General features: G+C 37.7%; 1 protein-coding gene across 2 annotated transcripts; it reads right to left on the bottom strand.

The window, feature by feature from the left end:
* Positions 1–2,599, bottom strand: LOC115697098 (L-type lectin-domain containing receptor kinase IV.1). 2 transcript variants are annotated; one of them, XM_061101842.1, is made up of 2 exons: positions 2,263–2,401; positions 1–2,176 (listed from the first exon to the last, which is right to left on the bottom strand). In XM_061101842.1, the coding sequence occupies exon 2, from the start codon at positions 2,142–2,144 to the stop codon at positions 384–386; it is 1,761 nt and encodes a 586-aa protein (XP_060957825.1). In that variant the 5' UTR covers positions 2,145–2,176; positions 2,263–2,401; the 3' UTR covers positions 1–383. The 2 variants fall into 2 exon arrangements, with proteins under 2 accessions (XP_060957825.1, XP_030479864.2); XM_030624004.2 differs by having other exon boundaries at positions 27–2,599.
* Between the last annotated feature and the right edge of the window lie 12,764 nt (positions 2,600–15,363).

The raw sequence follows: 15,363 nt of genomic DNA, 5'->3' as shown, positions 1-15,363 counted from the left end.
CCCAGCCTTGGACCCGGCCTCGGACCCTGAATGTCAGACTCGACCTGGACTTTGAACCCAAACCTGCACCCGACCCCAGCCCCTGCATCTAGGACTTGGACGGGGGTGAGAGTTGGAGTCAAGTTTATAGTAAAGATAATATAATTTTATACAAACAATTAATACAAGTTAATACCAAACATAGTATTGTATTAAATAATATTAATACAATACAATACAATCTAAAATATTACTATACAACACAACACAACACAATAGAATACAATACAATATGGTGTACCAAACGAGCCTTAAAATAGATTTTAATTACACTCACGTCTAATTTATTACGTACCCTCAAAATTACACTGCTTAGTAATTAGACAGTTATTCCAAATACACTATCAACGACCACAAGAGAGAACGGAATCAACAACAGACAGTTGAAAAGTACAACTTCCACTGCTTTGGAAACTTTCACAATATTGTAGAAACGTCAGCCCATTGGCAGATAACCGAAATTGTGATATGTCAGGCAACGACAACTGATGAAGCTTTTCCAAGTGCTCCATCACAATCCTCATACTCGGCCGAGCCAAAGGCTCTGAAAGAGAGCACCAAAGCCCCAATGTCAACACCACTTCCACTTCATCGGCTACTATATGATCACACTCCAGCTTTTGGTCCTTGGCCTCAAGAATGTTGCCTCTATCCCAGCAAGAGAACACTCTGTCCACCAAAATGGCATCCTCTTGTGGCTCTCGTCGATCGATAGGTCGTCTTCCGCAGGCCACTTCGAGCAAAAAAGCCCCGAAAGCAAACACATCAGAGTAGGTTGTGGCTTTCCCCATTCTTGTAAGCTCTGGCGCTATGTATCCCATGGTCCCGGCGATGTGAGTGGTTTTATGGTCAGTTCCATGGTCGTAAAATCTGGCTAACCCAAAATCTCCAAGCCTTCCATTAAGCTCACTATCGAGCAGTACGTTACTAGCTTTGATGTCTCGATGGACAACAACTTGTTCCCATTCTTCATGCAGGTATAGCAGCCCTGAAGCCACACCTTTTATGACTCGAAATCTTTGGTTCCAATTCAATGTCTTTTTGGGATGGTCGAATAGGTACTTATCTAGGCTTCCGTTGGGCATGTAATCGTAGACCAATAAGAGCTCTCCTTTGTGTTGGCAATAGCCTAGGAGTGGAACTAAGTTTCTATGACGAAGCCTACTCATACTTGATATTTCTGAAGAAAATTCCTTCATCCCTTGTCTTGATTTATTTGAAACTTTTTTCACAGCAATTTCAGTACTAGTGTTAGGCAACATGCCTTTATAGACACTCCCAAACCCACCTTTCCCCAACAATTCTTTGTCTATGAACCCTTTTGTTGCTATGCACAGATCTTTGTATTTAACGCTATGAGGTCTAAACTCAACCTCATCCCAATTTTCTATTACTTCTACAAACCTTTTACTTCTTCTTACCACATAAACCATGACTACTGAAATAGCCATTGCCATAACCAACACTATTGGCAACACAACTATCAAAATAGGCTTATTAGATCCCTTTTTGTTTTTATTGGGTTCTAAATACTCCATTGTTTTATTACTAGGATCTACATATGCAGGAAGCTTAGGAAGTTGTTTTAAGTCAAGCTCTTTTGCTTGGCCATTAATCTTAAAACTCCAACCCAAAACATAGTGATTACTTCCAACAGAGCCAGTTGAGGAAGTAAAACCAACAAACATGGTGTCTTTCAAAATCGGTGAAAGATCTTTGGTCAATGACAAAAGGGGCTTCTGGGGTTTTCTAACAACAATAGCAGGAGCTAAAGTAACGTTAATTTGCTTCACAACGGCGTCGTATTCAACCCAAACTTTCATAGGCTTGCCACTTACAAGACTCAAGTTCTTAAACTCATAACCATTATTATTATCTCCGACAAAATATGCTGCAGAAGCAGAAGCCACCGATTCCAAGCCGTTAATGTCGATGCCAACGTGGTTGTCGTCGATGTCTCTGAACGAAGAGCTTTCCTTGGTGTCCAACTCGATCGCGAGGATGTGGTTGGTGGCATCGCCATTGTTGGACTCGTTGAAAAGGCCAAGAAAACGTTTGGAACTAGCTTCGGGGAGACCTAAAGTGGGAGAAATGACGAGAGCCATGCCGTGGCCATTAGTGGGAGATTCAGATTGTCCTGGTTTGATAGCAAAGATGAAAGTGGTTGAAAAAGAGAAACATTTAGAATTAGCAGTAGTAGAAGAAAAAGTATTTTGAAAGTACTTGAAAGTGAGTGGTTTGGGGTAGAAGGCAGAGCCAATTTGAAATTTAACACTAGTATTGGTGAGTCTCAACAAACCAATATCGTTAATTTCAGCTTCTCCACTCAACATGATATTTGATGAGTTGAATCCGGTGAAGGTTATACTGCTGGTGAGATCTTTATCAACAGCTAATACTAATTGGGTTACTACCAAAATATTTATTACAAGCTTCCAATACATGGCTATATATATTATAACCATATATATATATTTATATATATTTTCAGGCCAAAAGAAACTGAGAGGATTCTAAGCCCACAAGTGGTACTTAGAATTGTTTAGCTTTTTTATAAGGACTTCTAAACGATCATAGACCAATGGGGATCAAATGGGAAAAGAAAGAAAAAGGGGAAAGAAAATAATACATTTGTGGGACATGTTACGTAGAAATAGAAATAGAAGACTAAGACCATGGAAATGACAAAAAAAGTGTATATTTGACAAATATATATCTTTATATATTAAAAGTGTCTATCTAACGGCATTTCTTGGTTTAACATTCTTGGTTTAACAGAATATACTTAAAAATAAAAGAATATTCTGTTAAATTTAACGATTAGGTTTGATCTCCCGTTAAAAAATAAACCCAATAATTAAACCCAAAAAATTAAACAATCTTTTAAATAAACAATTTTTTAAATATTAATAATCTCTTTTTAAATTAAAAAAATCATCTTAGCCACATATTAAAAAATAAACCCAATAATTAAACCCAAAAAATTAAACAATCTTTTAAATAAACAATCTTTTAAATATTAATAATCTCTTTTTAAATTAAAAAAAATCATCTTAGCCACATATCTCTCTAACAAACTTATCTTGGGAGAATATTAATAATTTTTTTTATTTATTTTTTAAAAAAGAAAAATATAGATAAAATATTTAGAAAAGATAATATAAAAGAAGATTGATTGTGTTGGCTTAGAGATTTTTGGGCTTGGGCTTAAAAAAATAATAAAAAAAAAAGATAAAATGGGCTGTAATTAGTATTTACCTTATATGTTTGTGCTTATTTTTAGTTTTATTTTTAATTTTACCACCAAGAGGAGAAGGTTGAAAAATATTAGAATATGAAAATATTATTGGTGCTTATTAGTAATTTGCAAAGAATGTGAAAGTCTATAAATATATAGTTGTGTAGCTATTATTAGATATGAAATGAGATAATAGAACTTTTTTCAATTAGAAGATTAATGTACATTTTACTATTAATAACATACATTATTATAACACAACTATATTTTACTTACTAAATATACTGACACATATTTTATTTTTATAAAACAAATCGTTCAAATAATTATACTATTTTAATTATTAATTCAAATAAAAAACTAAAATATTAAATAAAACTAACACTACGTGGCTTGGCACGTAACAATCACCTAGTATATATATATATATTTGTATCAATTTTTAATAATTCTGTTTTAATAAATAAATTATAAAATTTGATGTAAAGTTTAATATTATTAGTTAATATTTTTATAAAAAATATAAAATAATAATAATAACTTTCTCATTTATTTTAAGATTTTTTTTTCTATTTTATATTAAATTTACCTCAAATTTAAATATCTATACTATGAGATGAAAAAGTAAATATTTATACTACTTTTATTTATTTATTTATTTTAGAATACTGCAAAATGCGCAAGTGGGGAAATACCCTTAGACAAAGCTGAGTTAAACCGTACACGCGGGTCAATGGGTAATGTTACAAACCTGAAATGTATTTTATAAACGGGACCTATTAATTTTTATTTCCGCAAATACTATCAAAAAAAAAAAGATTGATATTATAATGGTTTTCTTTTATAAGATAATATTACTTTAAATAAATATTTATATTATTTATTAATTTTAAATATATTATTTTAGAAAGTTTATTATTTACAAAAATACTGTTAAAAAATTTCTCTAGATGTACAAGAAGAAGTAAAACACACATGTGACTATCTGGGCGAGTGAGAGAGTGAGAGACAAAGCCTTCAAAGTTGTTTGACGCTCACAAACTGTAGCGTTAGAACGCAGCAGTGGTTGTCACGTGACCAATTCGGACAAAGTGGGTTTCAACTGCATAAACTCCACTATGAATAATAATAAATAAACTTACTATAATATGTAAATTAAATAGGCATAAAAATAACTCCACAAATTGCATCAAATAAAAAAAAAATACACAAATAATCTATAAAACAAATTTAAAAATAACTACATAATACGTATATACCAATTCAAAAAAATAAATATCTACACACTAAATAAGTAAATATATACTCATTTTTTTATTAGTTAAACAACCTAATAGCAACAAATAAACAACACGATAATAATTTCATTTTAATATGAAAATTAATTGGGCATCAACTTAAAAAAAAAAATAACATACAATTTTTTTTAAAAAAAAAACATGTATATATATTCATTTCTCTTGGTTAAACAACTAAATAAAAAAAATGCATAACTTCATTCAATACGCAAATTACATAGGCATGAAAATAACTCCAAAAAAAATAAAAAATACCACTAATGTATTAAATAAATTTAAAAGCAACTATAATACACATGTATACCAACTCTATAATATATGTATCCATAAAAAGCTAACCATATTCTTATTTTTTTTTTTTGGTCAAACAACTTAATAACAACGAATAAATAACACGATAACAATCTCATATTAATATAAATAATAAAACAATATTAATTAATAGTTTTATTAGTATTGTCTAAGTTAACAGAAATAGATTTAAAAAAATTAACAGAAATAAAAAAAAAATCTATTAAATGAAGAATCGACGTTATATAGTCACTTTTAATAGATAAATATATTTTAGTTGCACAACTGAATAACAACTCCAATATCAAAATTTAAAATATATAAACAACATAAAAACAACACAACATCAACCTTGATATTGGAACATTAATTCCAATATGAAACAACTAACAAACAACTCAAAAATCACATGACATTAATCTCATTTGCGCCAACCTAAAAAAACTTACAAACCAACGAAAAAATAAGTCTTTAAGTATGTATTTATAGGAACTGTTATAGAACTCGAACCCACACCATTATGTAATGTGTCATATACCATAATCATATAAACGGTGGATATTTGTTGTTTACAAATACATTTAATTTTAGGAGTTTTTTTCATATATATGGGAAAGGGTGACTATTCAATGGTTACATTTTTAATATAACCATGATAGTTACATTTTGTTTTACCTTTAATATCAGGTTACTAATAGGTAAACATTCCTTTTATAGAATTAAATTAATTATGATTGAAAAAATTAATTAATTAATTAATATATTTAATAAAAAATTTTACTAAATAATATAATAAATAATTTAATTTTTATATTTAAGTTTCTACTATAATTTTTTTAATATTCAAACCATTTGATTGTAATATCTTTGCAATAAAATTTCTTTTTTTCTTTTTTTTTTTACAGAAAATAAACTTCTTTCTAAAATAAATTTGTCAAGCGATAAATAACTATTTGTTATTGTGTGTTTTTTCAAAATATAAATTTAGTACCTTATGTTTCTAATAATGATCACTTAGTACGCTTTATTTACATATTCTACATATTTTGTACCATCTCTTTGAATTTAGTAGACCTAAATTTCTGGTATGACTAAATTACCCTTCATTTAAATATTTTATGTGATTTTAAATATTATATGATTTTGTAAATTTTATTTTTATTTTTATTTATTGATTTTATATAAGGCGGGTCCGAGGTTGGGACCAAGGGCGGGTCCAAGTTCGGGACCAGGGTCTGGTTTGATTTCCAAAGTCTAAGTTGGGGGTCGGAGTTTAAAATATTATTAAAAAAAAATTATAAAAGATATTGAAAGTGATTTTTTTTTGTTTATAAAATTTTGATTCTTAATTAAAAAATTGAAAAGTAAAAAAAGTTTTATAGAACGTGATTTTGGAAAATATTTTTACTTTTTTAATTTTAAAAACAAAAAATTAATTTAAAAAATATTACCAAATGCACCCTTTGTAATTAAAGAACTTTTTAAAAAATAAAAATAAAAAATAAATTCTATAAAAAGTTTAAAAAACTAAACATAAATAAAAATATAAAAAAAATACTAAATTTGACATCTAGTGTAAAAATCTCATAAATAACAATTTATAAGAAAAAGACAATTTATATTCACAAGTACAGGTGTATGTCAGACTCTTTATTTTGTAAAAGTATTTTTTTTTATAAAATATAATATTATATTATATTTAATTTAATTTATTCGGTGACTTGTATGAAAATTACGAGTTTTATTATTATTATTATATTATTTTTTTACTACAAAATAATTATTATTTTAATAATTTATTTTTTGTAGATTATTATATATAAATAAAATTAAGGAAAATTATTCTATATACTTTTTGTTTAAAAAAAATTACAGTTTGAGTTGTTCCGGTAGTTACTATGTGAGTTATTATGTGGATTTCTGTAACCATACAAAAAAAATACTCTAAAGAGTAAAAATAAAAAAAAACCCAAAAATTAATCAAAAATATATATAAAAAAATATTAAGTATTATATGGTTATATAGATAACTAGGTAATATAGTCGCTCTTCGCGCAATTAATTTAATTTTTTTAGTATTATAAAAAATAATTACTTAAAAATATAATTCTAATATATAGTAAAATTATAAATATATTATCTTATTTCATATTCTTATTAATAATTTTCTTTATTAAAACTAAATGCACAATTTTATTAATTATTATTTAGAAGTATTTATTAAGAAGTTTAAAATTTATTATATGTAGTATTTTAAATTGCTTTGTTAAAAGAAATTATTTTTATAAAAATAAGTAAATAGGGTGGTGTAGAAAAAAAATTACGGTGTTCCCCATAATGCATTATTTTCATATCTCGATCATTCAAAACAACTGTTATTATTGTATCTCATTTGTTGTCTCATTGTATCTCACTTATTTTATCACCGCATCTCACCTGTTGTCATCAATGTATCTCATCCCTTGTCATTACCGTAGTTCACTTGTAGTCATCACTATTATATTTCCCAAATCTATATCTTAATCTTAAATTTCATCTCGAATTTTAGATATTTTTTTAATATTTTTAAGACACCGGAGAAAATTTATTAATTTGTTATGTTATTATTAATTAATATGTTTTAAAAAATAATTAAAAAGAAAAAAAAATATAAAAAAAAATGTAATGTTTTAGTTATGAGAAATGCTAAAAGGCAACTCTTCTTGGTATCATATCACTATTGGTATAAATAAATAGCATGTCCCATATCACTTAAAAAATTAAAATTTAGGGAATATTTCTAACTAATCGTAGGGTGCCACCTATGAAACCTATTAGGCTCCGTTGGTACCCAATATCAATGCTCTTTAGATATAATTATGTGATACTTGACCTTAAAGTTATCACTTCAAAAAAAGACGTAAAGTAGACTTTTGTTAAAAATTAATTAATATTTTTAATAAAAAATTTAAACGTGGTAAAAAGCAATTGAAATATTATTTCAAGTATCACCTACAACTAATTCTTTTATTATTATTATTATTATTATTATTATTATTATTATTATTATTATTATTATTTGACTAAGGAGAAGAATTCATTAATCAAGGACAAAACCAATACAATAACTCATGGCCACGACCAACCGGTCCCAACACACACCACTAGCATACATCACTGTTGAGTTAGGCAAAAAAACAAGCCTCTCTCAGCATGATTTAACCTCCTTATCCTTAGTATATACAATCTAATCTTGATTATGTTGGGTTTTGTGCCCTAAATAACACTCATTTCAATATAATCAGATTTACTAATTAATAAAGATCAGAAATCATTTTATGTTGCATGGTTCACATGATTTATTTCATGATTATAAATTCTATTAAGTCTAGAACATATGTATTTGTTCATGATTATAGTTGTTGACCGAGATTTTCGGCAACTATTAAAATATGATTATAGTATTGAGCTGTAAGAAAGCGAGATGAGGATTTTTACGTGGTTGGGGCGTTAATGAGCCTTAGTCCACGAGTCTTTGTTATTAATGGATGTATTTACTACAGATTCCACACTTGAGAGAATGTTCTTCTCATAAATACAGAGAATGTTCTTGGTGAGTATTTTCTCTTCTTGCTCTTATGCAACCCAAGATTCTCGACCCCATTAAATGAGCTTTGAGGGGGTATTTATAGTGTTTTGGTGGGGTGATCCCTAGGATTGTTCTTACAAATGTATCTGCAAGTATCCATAAAGTTGGGTATTCCCAATGAATATACCATGGGTGATGCATGGTCAAATCCCTAGGCGCTGTAGGGTTTTTATGAGGAATGTCCTTTTTGCCTTGTGATTGACGTGACTCTTCGCAGAGTAGCTGTCGCTAGACTTAAATGATCATTACTGTAGCAGTGCTGTTTGGGGGTTGTGCCGTCAGACTTTATTGCGTGTTACAGTCCCAACACGCTTCCTCCCATGCGGCATTAAATGCGACTTGATTACTCAGGAGAGGCTTGACACATCCCGGAGAGGCTTCATGCTATGCGAGCTTCCAGGAGTACCTTGTACTCCGGGTGCCTCCTCCGGGACCCATACCCAGGGTGCTTCCTTGTGGCGCACAAAGACTTATCAAATATTTACAAGTTATCTGATCCACGTGTCCCTTCTCGACTGGTCCACGTATTTTGGGCGAATTCAGGGGCAACATTTACCCCCAAGCCTTGTTTACTTGGAAAAATAAACCAAGGCTTGCTCAAGAGCCTCCGGTTGACTCCTCGTTTCCCTGGCTCAAGCCCAGAGCGCGTGAGGGCACATTTAATGATGACATTTAATGCAGCGATTCGCTTTTTGCAGGGATGTCTCTGGCCGCCTCCTCGGTTTCTTGACACGAGCTTGGGGCGCGTGAGGGTGCGTCTAATGATGGCATTAAATGCTGCGATTCGCTTTTTGCAGAGGTCGATTCGTTTCACGCCCTTTGATTGATGCGGCGCATTAATGGTGTCAGACGGATACTCAAACGTTTCCACCGCCTTTATGGCAGCTTGATCTGATCCGTTGATTTTCGGGAATTCGAATCGTGCATCTCCCCCACCATACGATTGGTAGGTGGTGACGCCTGTTCCTCATGCACTTTTGCCTATAAAAGCCACCACCTTTCCTTCATTTTGGTTACTTTCCATTCCTTGCCATTTTTGTTCGAATTTCCCAGAGAGAAAATTCTTCAAAACAGCACGAACTGTCTTAGCACTTAGACATTTCTTCCACTTTTCCAGTGTTTGCTTTCACCAGTTCTTCTCAACTTTTACTCGACCACATTCAGGACCCCCAGTTCAACGACTTACTGTAAGTTTCTTGCATCCTTAGATAATAACATGCTTTTACTTGCTTCGTTCGTTTTTCTGGGTTCGTACTTTGAGATTTCTGGGTGTGCGAGTGTTTAAGTTCTTCAAGTGTTTTGTTTTATGTCTACTGCTTTAGTTGTAGGATCGCCATTATCATGTCTCTGTTATAATGTGTATTTTTGCTGAAGAGAGCCATGTGTTCTTCGTTCAACAGTTGCTTAGGGCATAGAATGGTTTTTTTTTTCTTTTTTCTTCTTATTCTGTAAAACCACTTTCTGCGATTTCACTGCACCCGACACTTGTTCAGGGGATCTTTCTAGGGTTTCCCATGTGACACGTGTCCGGAGGGGGCCTCTTTCCAGCGGTTAGGGGACCCCCACTCCCTTTTTCTTGACTTAGGGTTTGGTATGGGACCTAACTGCTGAAATTTTCTTTTTCCCTTTTTGTTTTTCACAGAACACAAAATGTACGCCACAGTTCGAAATCTTCGAAGAAGAGTGGGAAAAGCATGGCCACGTTGGAGGAGGTTTCCCTGGGGCCTGTTGCCCAGGAGGGGTACAAATCCCGAGCGACCGGGTGGGAAGCGGCAGAGCTTCGATCCACCCTAACTTGTCCTCACCAGCTGGAGAATATTATAGAAGTCGCTGGGATCAAACCCTCCACTTCAGGGACCTATCACCGGCCTCCTCGCGACTCGGAGACGCCTAATCACAACTATGACGGCTTCGGGGCTTGGAGTCAGACTCATTTGATGGCCGGTGCCATGCTCCCGCTTCAAGATTATTTTGTTAATTTCCTTGTATTTGTCGGCCTTGCGCCATACCAACTCATTCCTCAAGCTTACCGCCTGCTTTCAGGCTTATTTATTTTTTATACCGCCCGCGGATGGGGATCTCCCAGCCCGGCGGAAATTTTATATTTTTATGAACTTGTATCCGTCCCCAAGAAAGGGGACAAACCTAAGGACGGTTTTTATGGGTTCCGGATCCATCTTGCTAACGAGGGGGTGGTTCCGTATAATAGGTAGACTCACGTTAAGGAGTATCGCCATCGCTTTTTCTTCTCCTCCGGGTTCAGGGTCGTGGACCACCCGGAGCTCCTCACGGAGTGGGTGCGGATCCCACCTTACCAGCGGACGCCCCCTACTCAGACTTTCCTCCGAAGGGCCCAAGCCTTTGCTTCCTACGACCGCGCCGATCTCGATGTTGGGGGCTTAGTCACCACGGAGAATTGTAGGAAGGCCAAACTTATCGTTCCTCACCAATCCGTGGAGGACTCCAACCTCTCGCGGGTCATTTGTCCCAATGTGAGGGCGCCGGTTGCGGAGAAGGCCTTCTGGGATGAGCTCATTGCTACGGCAGAGAAAAAATACCAGGATTATCTCTACCGGAAGGCCCAGGAGAAAGCATACTCTCAGGCCCAGGCTGCCTCTGGGAGAGGACTTCGCGTGGGGAGTCCGGTGGTGCGACGGAGCCAAGCCATTGCCGGGAAGTCCGAGGCTAAATTTTTTGACAAGATTCTTCAAGAAGAGATTGGGGATCGTCCTGCCCGGAGGCCCCTTCGTATTGAAGATTCTTCAGAGAAGCAAACTTCCCGGCCACAGCCTTCAGTCCCCGAACCAAACTCGGGGGCTCCTGGTGCTAGCACCTCCGGTGCCGGCGGTAAGTCTCCCTTGATAATTCGTTATGTTCCTTCCGTTGATGAATACACCAGTCGTAGGCCCGTAGGGTTCGACGAGCGTCTTCGTAGATTTAGGATGCCATCGACCCGGTGGGGGGATCGTTTGAAGGAATTTTATTTTTCGAACTTAGGAGATTACCTAGGTCGGTCCCGGATGGGCTCCGGCCCTCCGGAACCTATTCCCTTAGGTCCTTCAGCTTACATAACGTCCAGCTGGTTCCGGCCCTCGGACAGTTATCTCGGAGATGACGCTGCCAGCATTAAAGTTCAGGACTTTGCTAGGGCCGAATTAGGAAGTTCGGGTAGGAGTAGCTTATTTGTTGTATCTTGTATAAGCGGTTCCTCACGGACTTCTAACACTTGCTTATTTTGTGAAACAGGTATCTCCATGGATGCCATTCTGGAACAGCTTGCCGGAGTTCATACTCCCGTGGCTCCTCCGGCCTTTACCTCTTCTCCCCCGGCCCCTTCCTTGAAGGTTTCTTCCAGCGCTCCCCCCGACACTATTGACTTAGTGGATGACGAGGAGGTGCTTCCGGGAGAAGGCCAAGGGAAGGGATGGGACTTCTCGGAGGATGCCGCTGAGGGTGCGGGAGAGCCTCGAGCCCTTCCGGAGGAAGCTGAGGAGGGCGAAGAGGAGCCCGAGGTGGCTCTGATTCGTAAGCGCAAGGGCAAGATGATTGCCCAGGATGAGCCGAAGAAGCCTCGGAGGGTCGACACTCCTGCTCATGGTCTGGACGGCGGGGTCTCCCCCATGGAGGAAAATCCTGCTCCTCCCAACATCGTGCTTACCCCAATTCCGGGGGACGAGGTGAGGCAGGAGCTTCGAATAGCCAAGCATAACTATGCTATGGATGAGTACTCCCGGGGGTACGCCGAAGTGGAAGCCCTTAGGAGGATCCTGCGGGCGGAGGTTGAGGCGAGCATCAACCACCCGGATTACCAGGATCCGTGGGACCTTAATCTGGACCCCTTATCGGACTGGTTCCGCCGCTTCCTAGGGCCCACCTTGGCTCCTTTTGCCGCGGAGATGACCGGCGAGTTCGCTTCTCAGCTCACCCGATGCGCGCCTAAACGGTTCGCCACTTGCGCTTCCCTGAACTCCATCTTCCAGGTCCAGGACCTCAGTCATTCTCTCACGGTGGTAAGTACTTCGCAATTTTTGCTTTTCCTTTTATCGTTTATATTTTATTTTTTCTTTGAGAAACTTCTCCTTCTTATCCTTGCATTATGGTTCAGCTTGCTGCTGAGGCTGACCGCCTCTCCAAGAACATCATAAATCATGGCTTCGTTCTGTCCGACTTTGGGGACATGAACGATGTCAGGAAGGTCCTTCAGGACCTCACAGCGGAGAGGCAGATCTATCAGGAGGCTGCCGAGCGCCAGGAGGCGGCTGCCAAGGCCAAGGAAGAGGATGCCAAATGGAGGGAGGCCCAGGCGGAGGCCATGATCCGGGACGAGGCCCAGCGGAGGGACAGGATGGAGGCCCAACACTAGGAGGAACTAAGGGCTCAAACCGATGCTGCTGACAAGGCCAGGCGAGATCTCCGGGAGGCCAGGGAGGCTTTGGATGAAATGGCCGCCAAGGTGAGATCTTTAGAGGAAACTCACCAGGCGAACATTGAGTCCAAGGCCGCTCTATCCGCGGAGTTGAAGGAGCTTAGGGATTACAAAGAACAATCCATCAGGAAGGCCAAGAGGGCCGAGCTCCTCTCTCCCGTTTCCTGCGCCCGGTGTCCGAAGCGCTTCGACGATGGTGTCTACATGGCTTGGTCCACCAATGATCAAAATATCAAGCTTGATGACGTGCTAGAGGCACGTATTGGACCTCGCCTTCCTCTGCGGGCTGACTGAGCTGCCGTACAACTGACCAAGATTCCACCCGTTTCTTTTATAACTCTTTTTTTTTTTGTACATATTTGCTGCTGCCTTAGAACAATATATATATAGGTAGCAGCTTTTATTTGAAGGAGAGACAATTATATATTTTTAAGGCCTGTCCCCGGGCCATTTATATGTATATGACCTGCCCTTTGGGCTAGGATATTTTTTATGCGATCTTTTTTGTCACACTTATGTTTTTTTTTAACCTGTCCTTTGGATCAGGGTTTTTATACTTATGCTTTTTATTTTTGTGCATACTTTCTGACCTGCCCTTTGGGTCAGGATATTTTACTTAGTTTGTTTTTCTGTTCGTCCGTGCGGTATACCCTAGTACCCCCCTAAGTGGCATAGAAACTTCGTTTTTAAGGCACTCAATTTTATTTAATATAGAGGAGGTATACATTTGGACGATACAAACCCTTTGAACAAACTCTAGTTTTATTTCGCTACTGGTAATATTTCCTGAGGTGATCGGCGTTCCAGGCTCTTGGGACGGTGGTTCCGTCCATTCTTTTCAGTTTATAAGTGCCGGAACCGATCTCGTCCTCGATCTCATATGGTCCTTCCCAATTTGGTCCAAGTACCCCCACTCCGGGTTCTTGGGTGGCTGGGAAAACCCTTCTTAGGACCATATCCCCAATAGCGAATTTTCTGTTTTTAACCTTGGAGTTAAAATACTTGGTCACCTTCTTTTGATAAGCAGCCATCCGTATTTGAGAGTCATCCCGGAGTTCCTCGACTTGATCCAAAGCTTCTTGGAGCAAAGGCTCGATTAGTGGCAGGATCGTAAGTCGTCCTCCTGTGGGATGGGAATAATGTTTCTACCGGGACCATTGCTTCACAACCGTACGCCATTGAGAAGGGCGAGTGGCCGGTTGTGGTTATGGGGTCGTCCGGTAGGCCCATAATACCCTTGGCAATTCTTCAGGCCAGCTATTTTTACGGACGGCGGCCTTCTTTTTCAAGGTGACCTTTAGGATTTTGTTGACCGCTTCCGCCTGACCGTTTGTTTGAGGCCTGGCTACCGCGGAGAAGCTTTTTACTACTCCGTGTTGGTTGCAGAAGTCGGTAAATTCCTCGCAATCAAATTGCTTTCCATTGTCTGAGACTATTTTGTGAGGCAAGCCGTATCGACACACTATGTTTTTGATAACAAAGTCCAATGCCTTCTTAGCAGTTATTGTCTTCATAGGCTCAGCCTCTGTCCATTTGGTGAAGTAGTCTACTGCTACTATTGCATACTTTACCCCTCCTTTCCCCGTAGGTAGAGACCCGATGAGATCTATTCCCCAGACCGCGAAGGGCCAGGGGCTGGTCATCAGGGTGATCTCGTTTGGAGGAGCTCTCGGTATGTTCGCGTACCTTTGGCACGAGTCACACTTTTGGACATAGTCTATACAATCTTTTTTCATTGTTGGCCAGAAGTACCCCTGCCTCAATATTTTCTTTGAGAGGCTGGGTCCTCCCGTATGATCTCCACAGAACCCTTCATGGACCTCTAGCATGATTTGTCTAGCTTCAGGGTCCGATACACACCTTAAATAAGGCATGCTGAGTCCTCTCCGGTAGAGAATTTGGTCCATCATTACATAACGATGAGCCTGATACTGAATCTTTCGAGACAGTGCCCTCTCTTGGGGCAACTCACCTGTGGTTATGTATTTTATGATGGGGACCATCCAGCTGGGTTCTTGCCCAACCGTTAGTGTGGTCTCTTTTATTTTGATGCTTGGCTCTGCCAAGCGTTCCACTGGTACTACCCCCAGCTCTTCGATTTTGCTGTCCGAGGCTAACTTAGCCAGACAGTCCGCGTGAGCGTTCTTTTCTCGGGGGATTCTTTCTATTTTATAGTCCGTGAATTCGTGGAGCAGTTCTCGGACTATTGTTACGTACGCGGCCATCCTCTCGCCGCGAGTTTGGTATTCTCCGGATACCTGGTTTACGACCAGTTGAGAGTCACTGTAGACTTCCACTCTTTAGGCTCCTACAGCTTTTGCCAATTTCAGTCCTGCTATCAAAGCTTCGTATTCGGCTTCATTGTTTGAAGCTGTGAAGTTAAATCGGAGTGCTGCCTGGAGCCGCAGTCCAGTTGGTGATATCATAGCCACTCCGGCTCCCG

The sequence above is a fragment of the Cannabis sativa genome, chromosome 7 (genome assembly GCF_029168945.1).
Source record: "Cannabis sativa cultivar Pink pepper isolate KNU-18-1 chromosome 7, ASM2916894v1, whole genome shotgun sequence".
NCBI classification, from domain to species: domain Eukaryota; kingdom Viridiplantae; phylum Streptophyta; class Magnoliopsida; order Rosales; family Cannabaceae; genus Cannabis; species Cannabis sativa.
This window is presented reverse-complemented; position numbering and strand designations above follow the sequence as displayed.

What these genes read in the sequence shown, in the direction of transcription:
- LOC115697098 (XM_030624004.2), bottom strand. Translation starts at nt 2,504, where the DNA reads ATGGTTATAATATATATAGCCATGTATTGGAAGCTTGTAATAAATATT.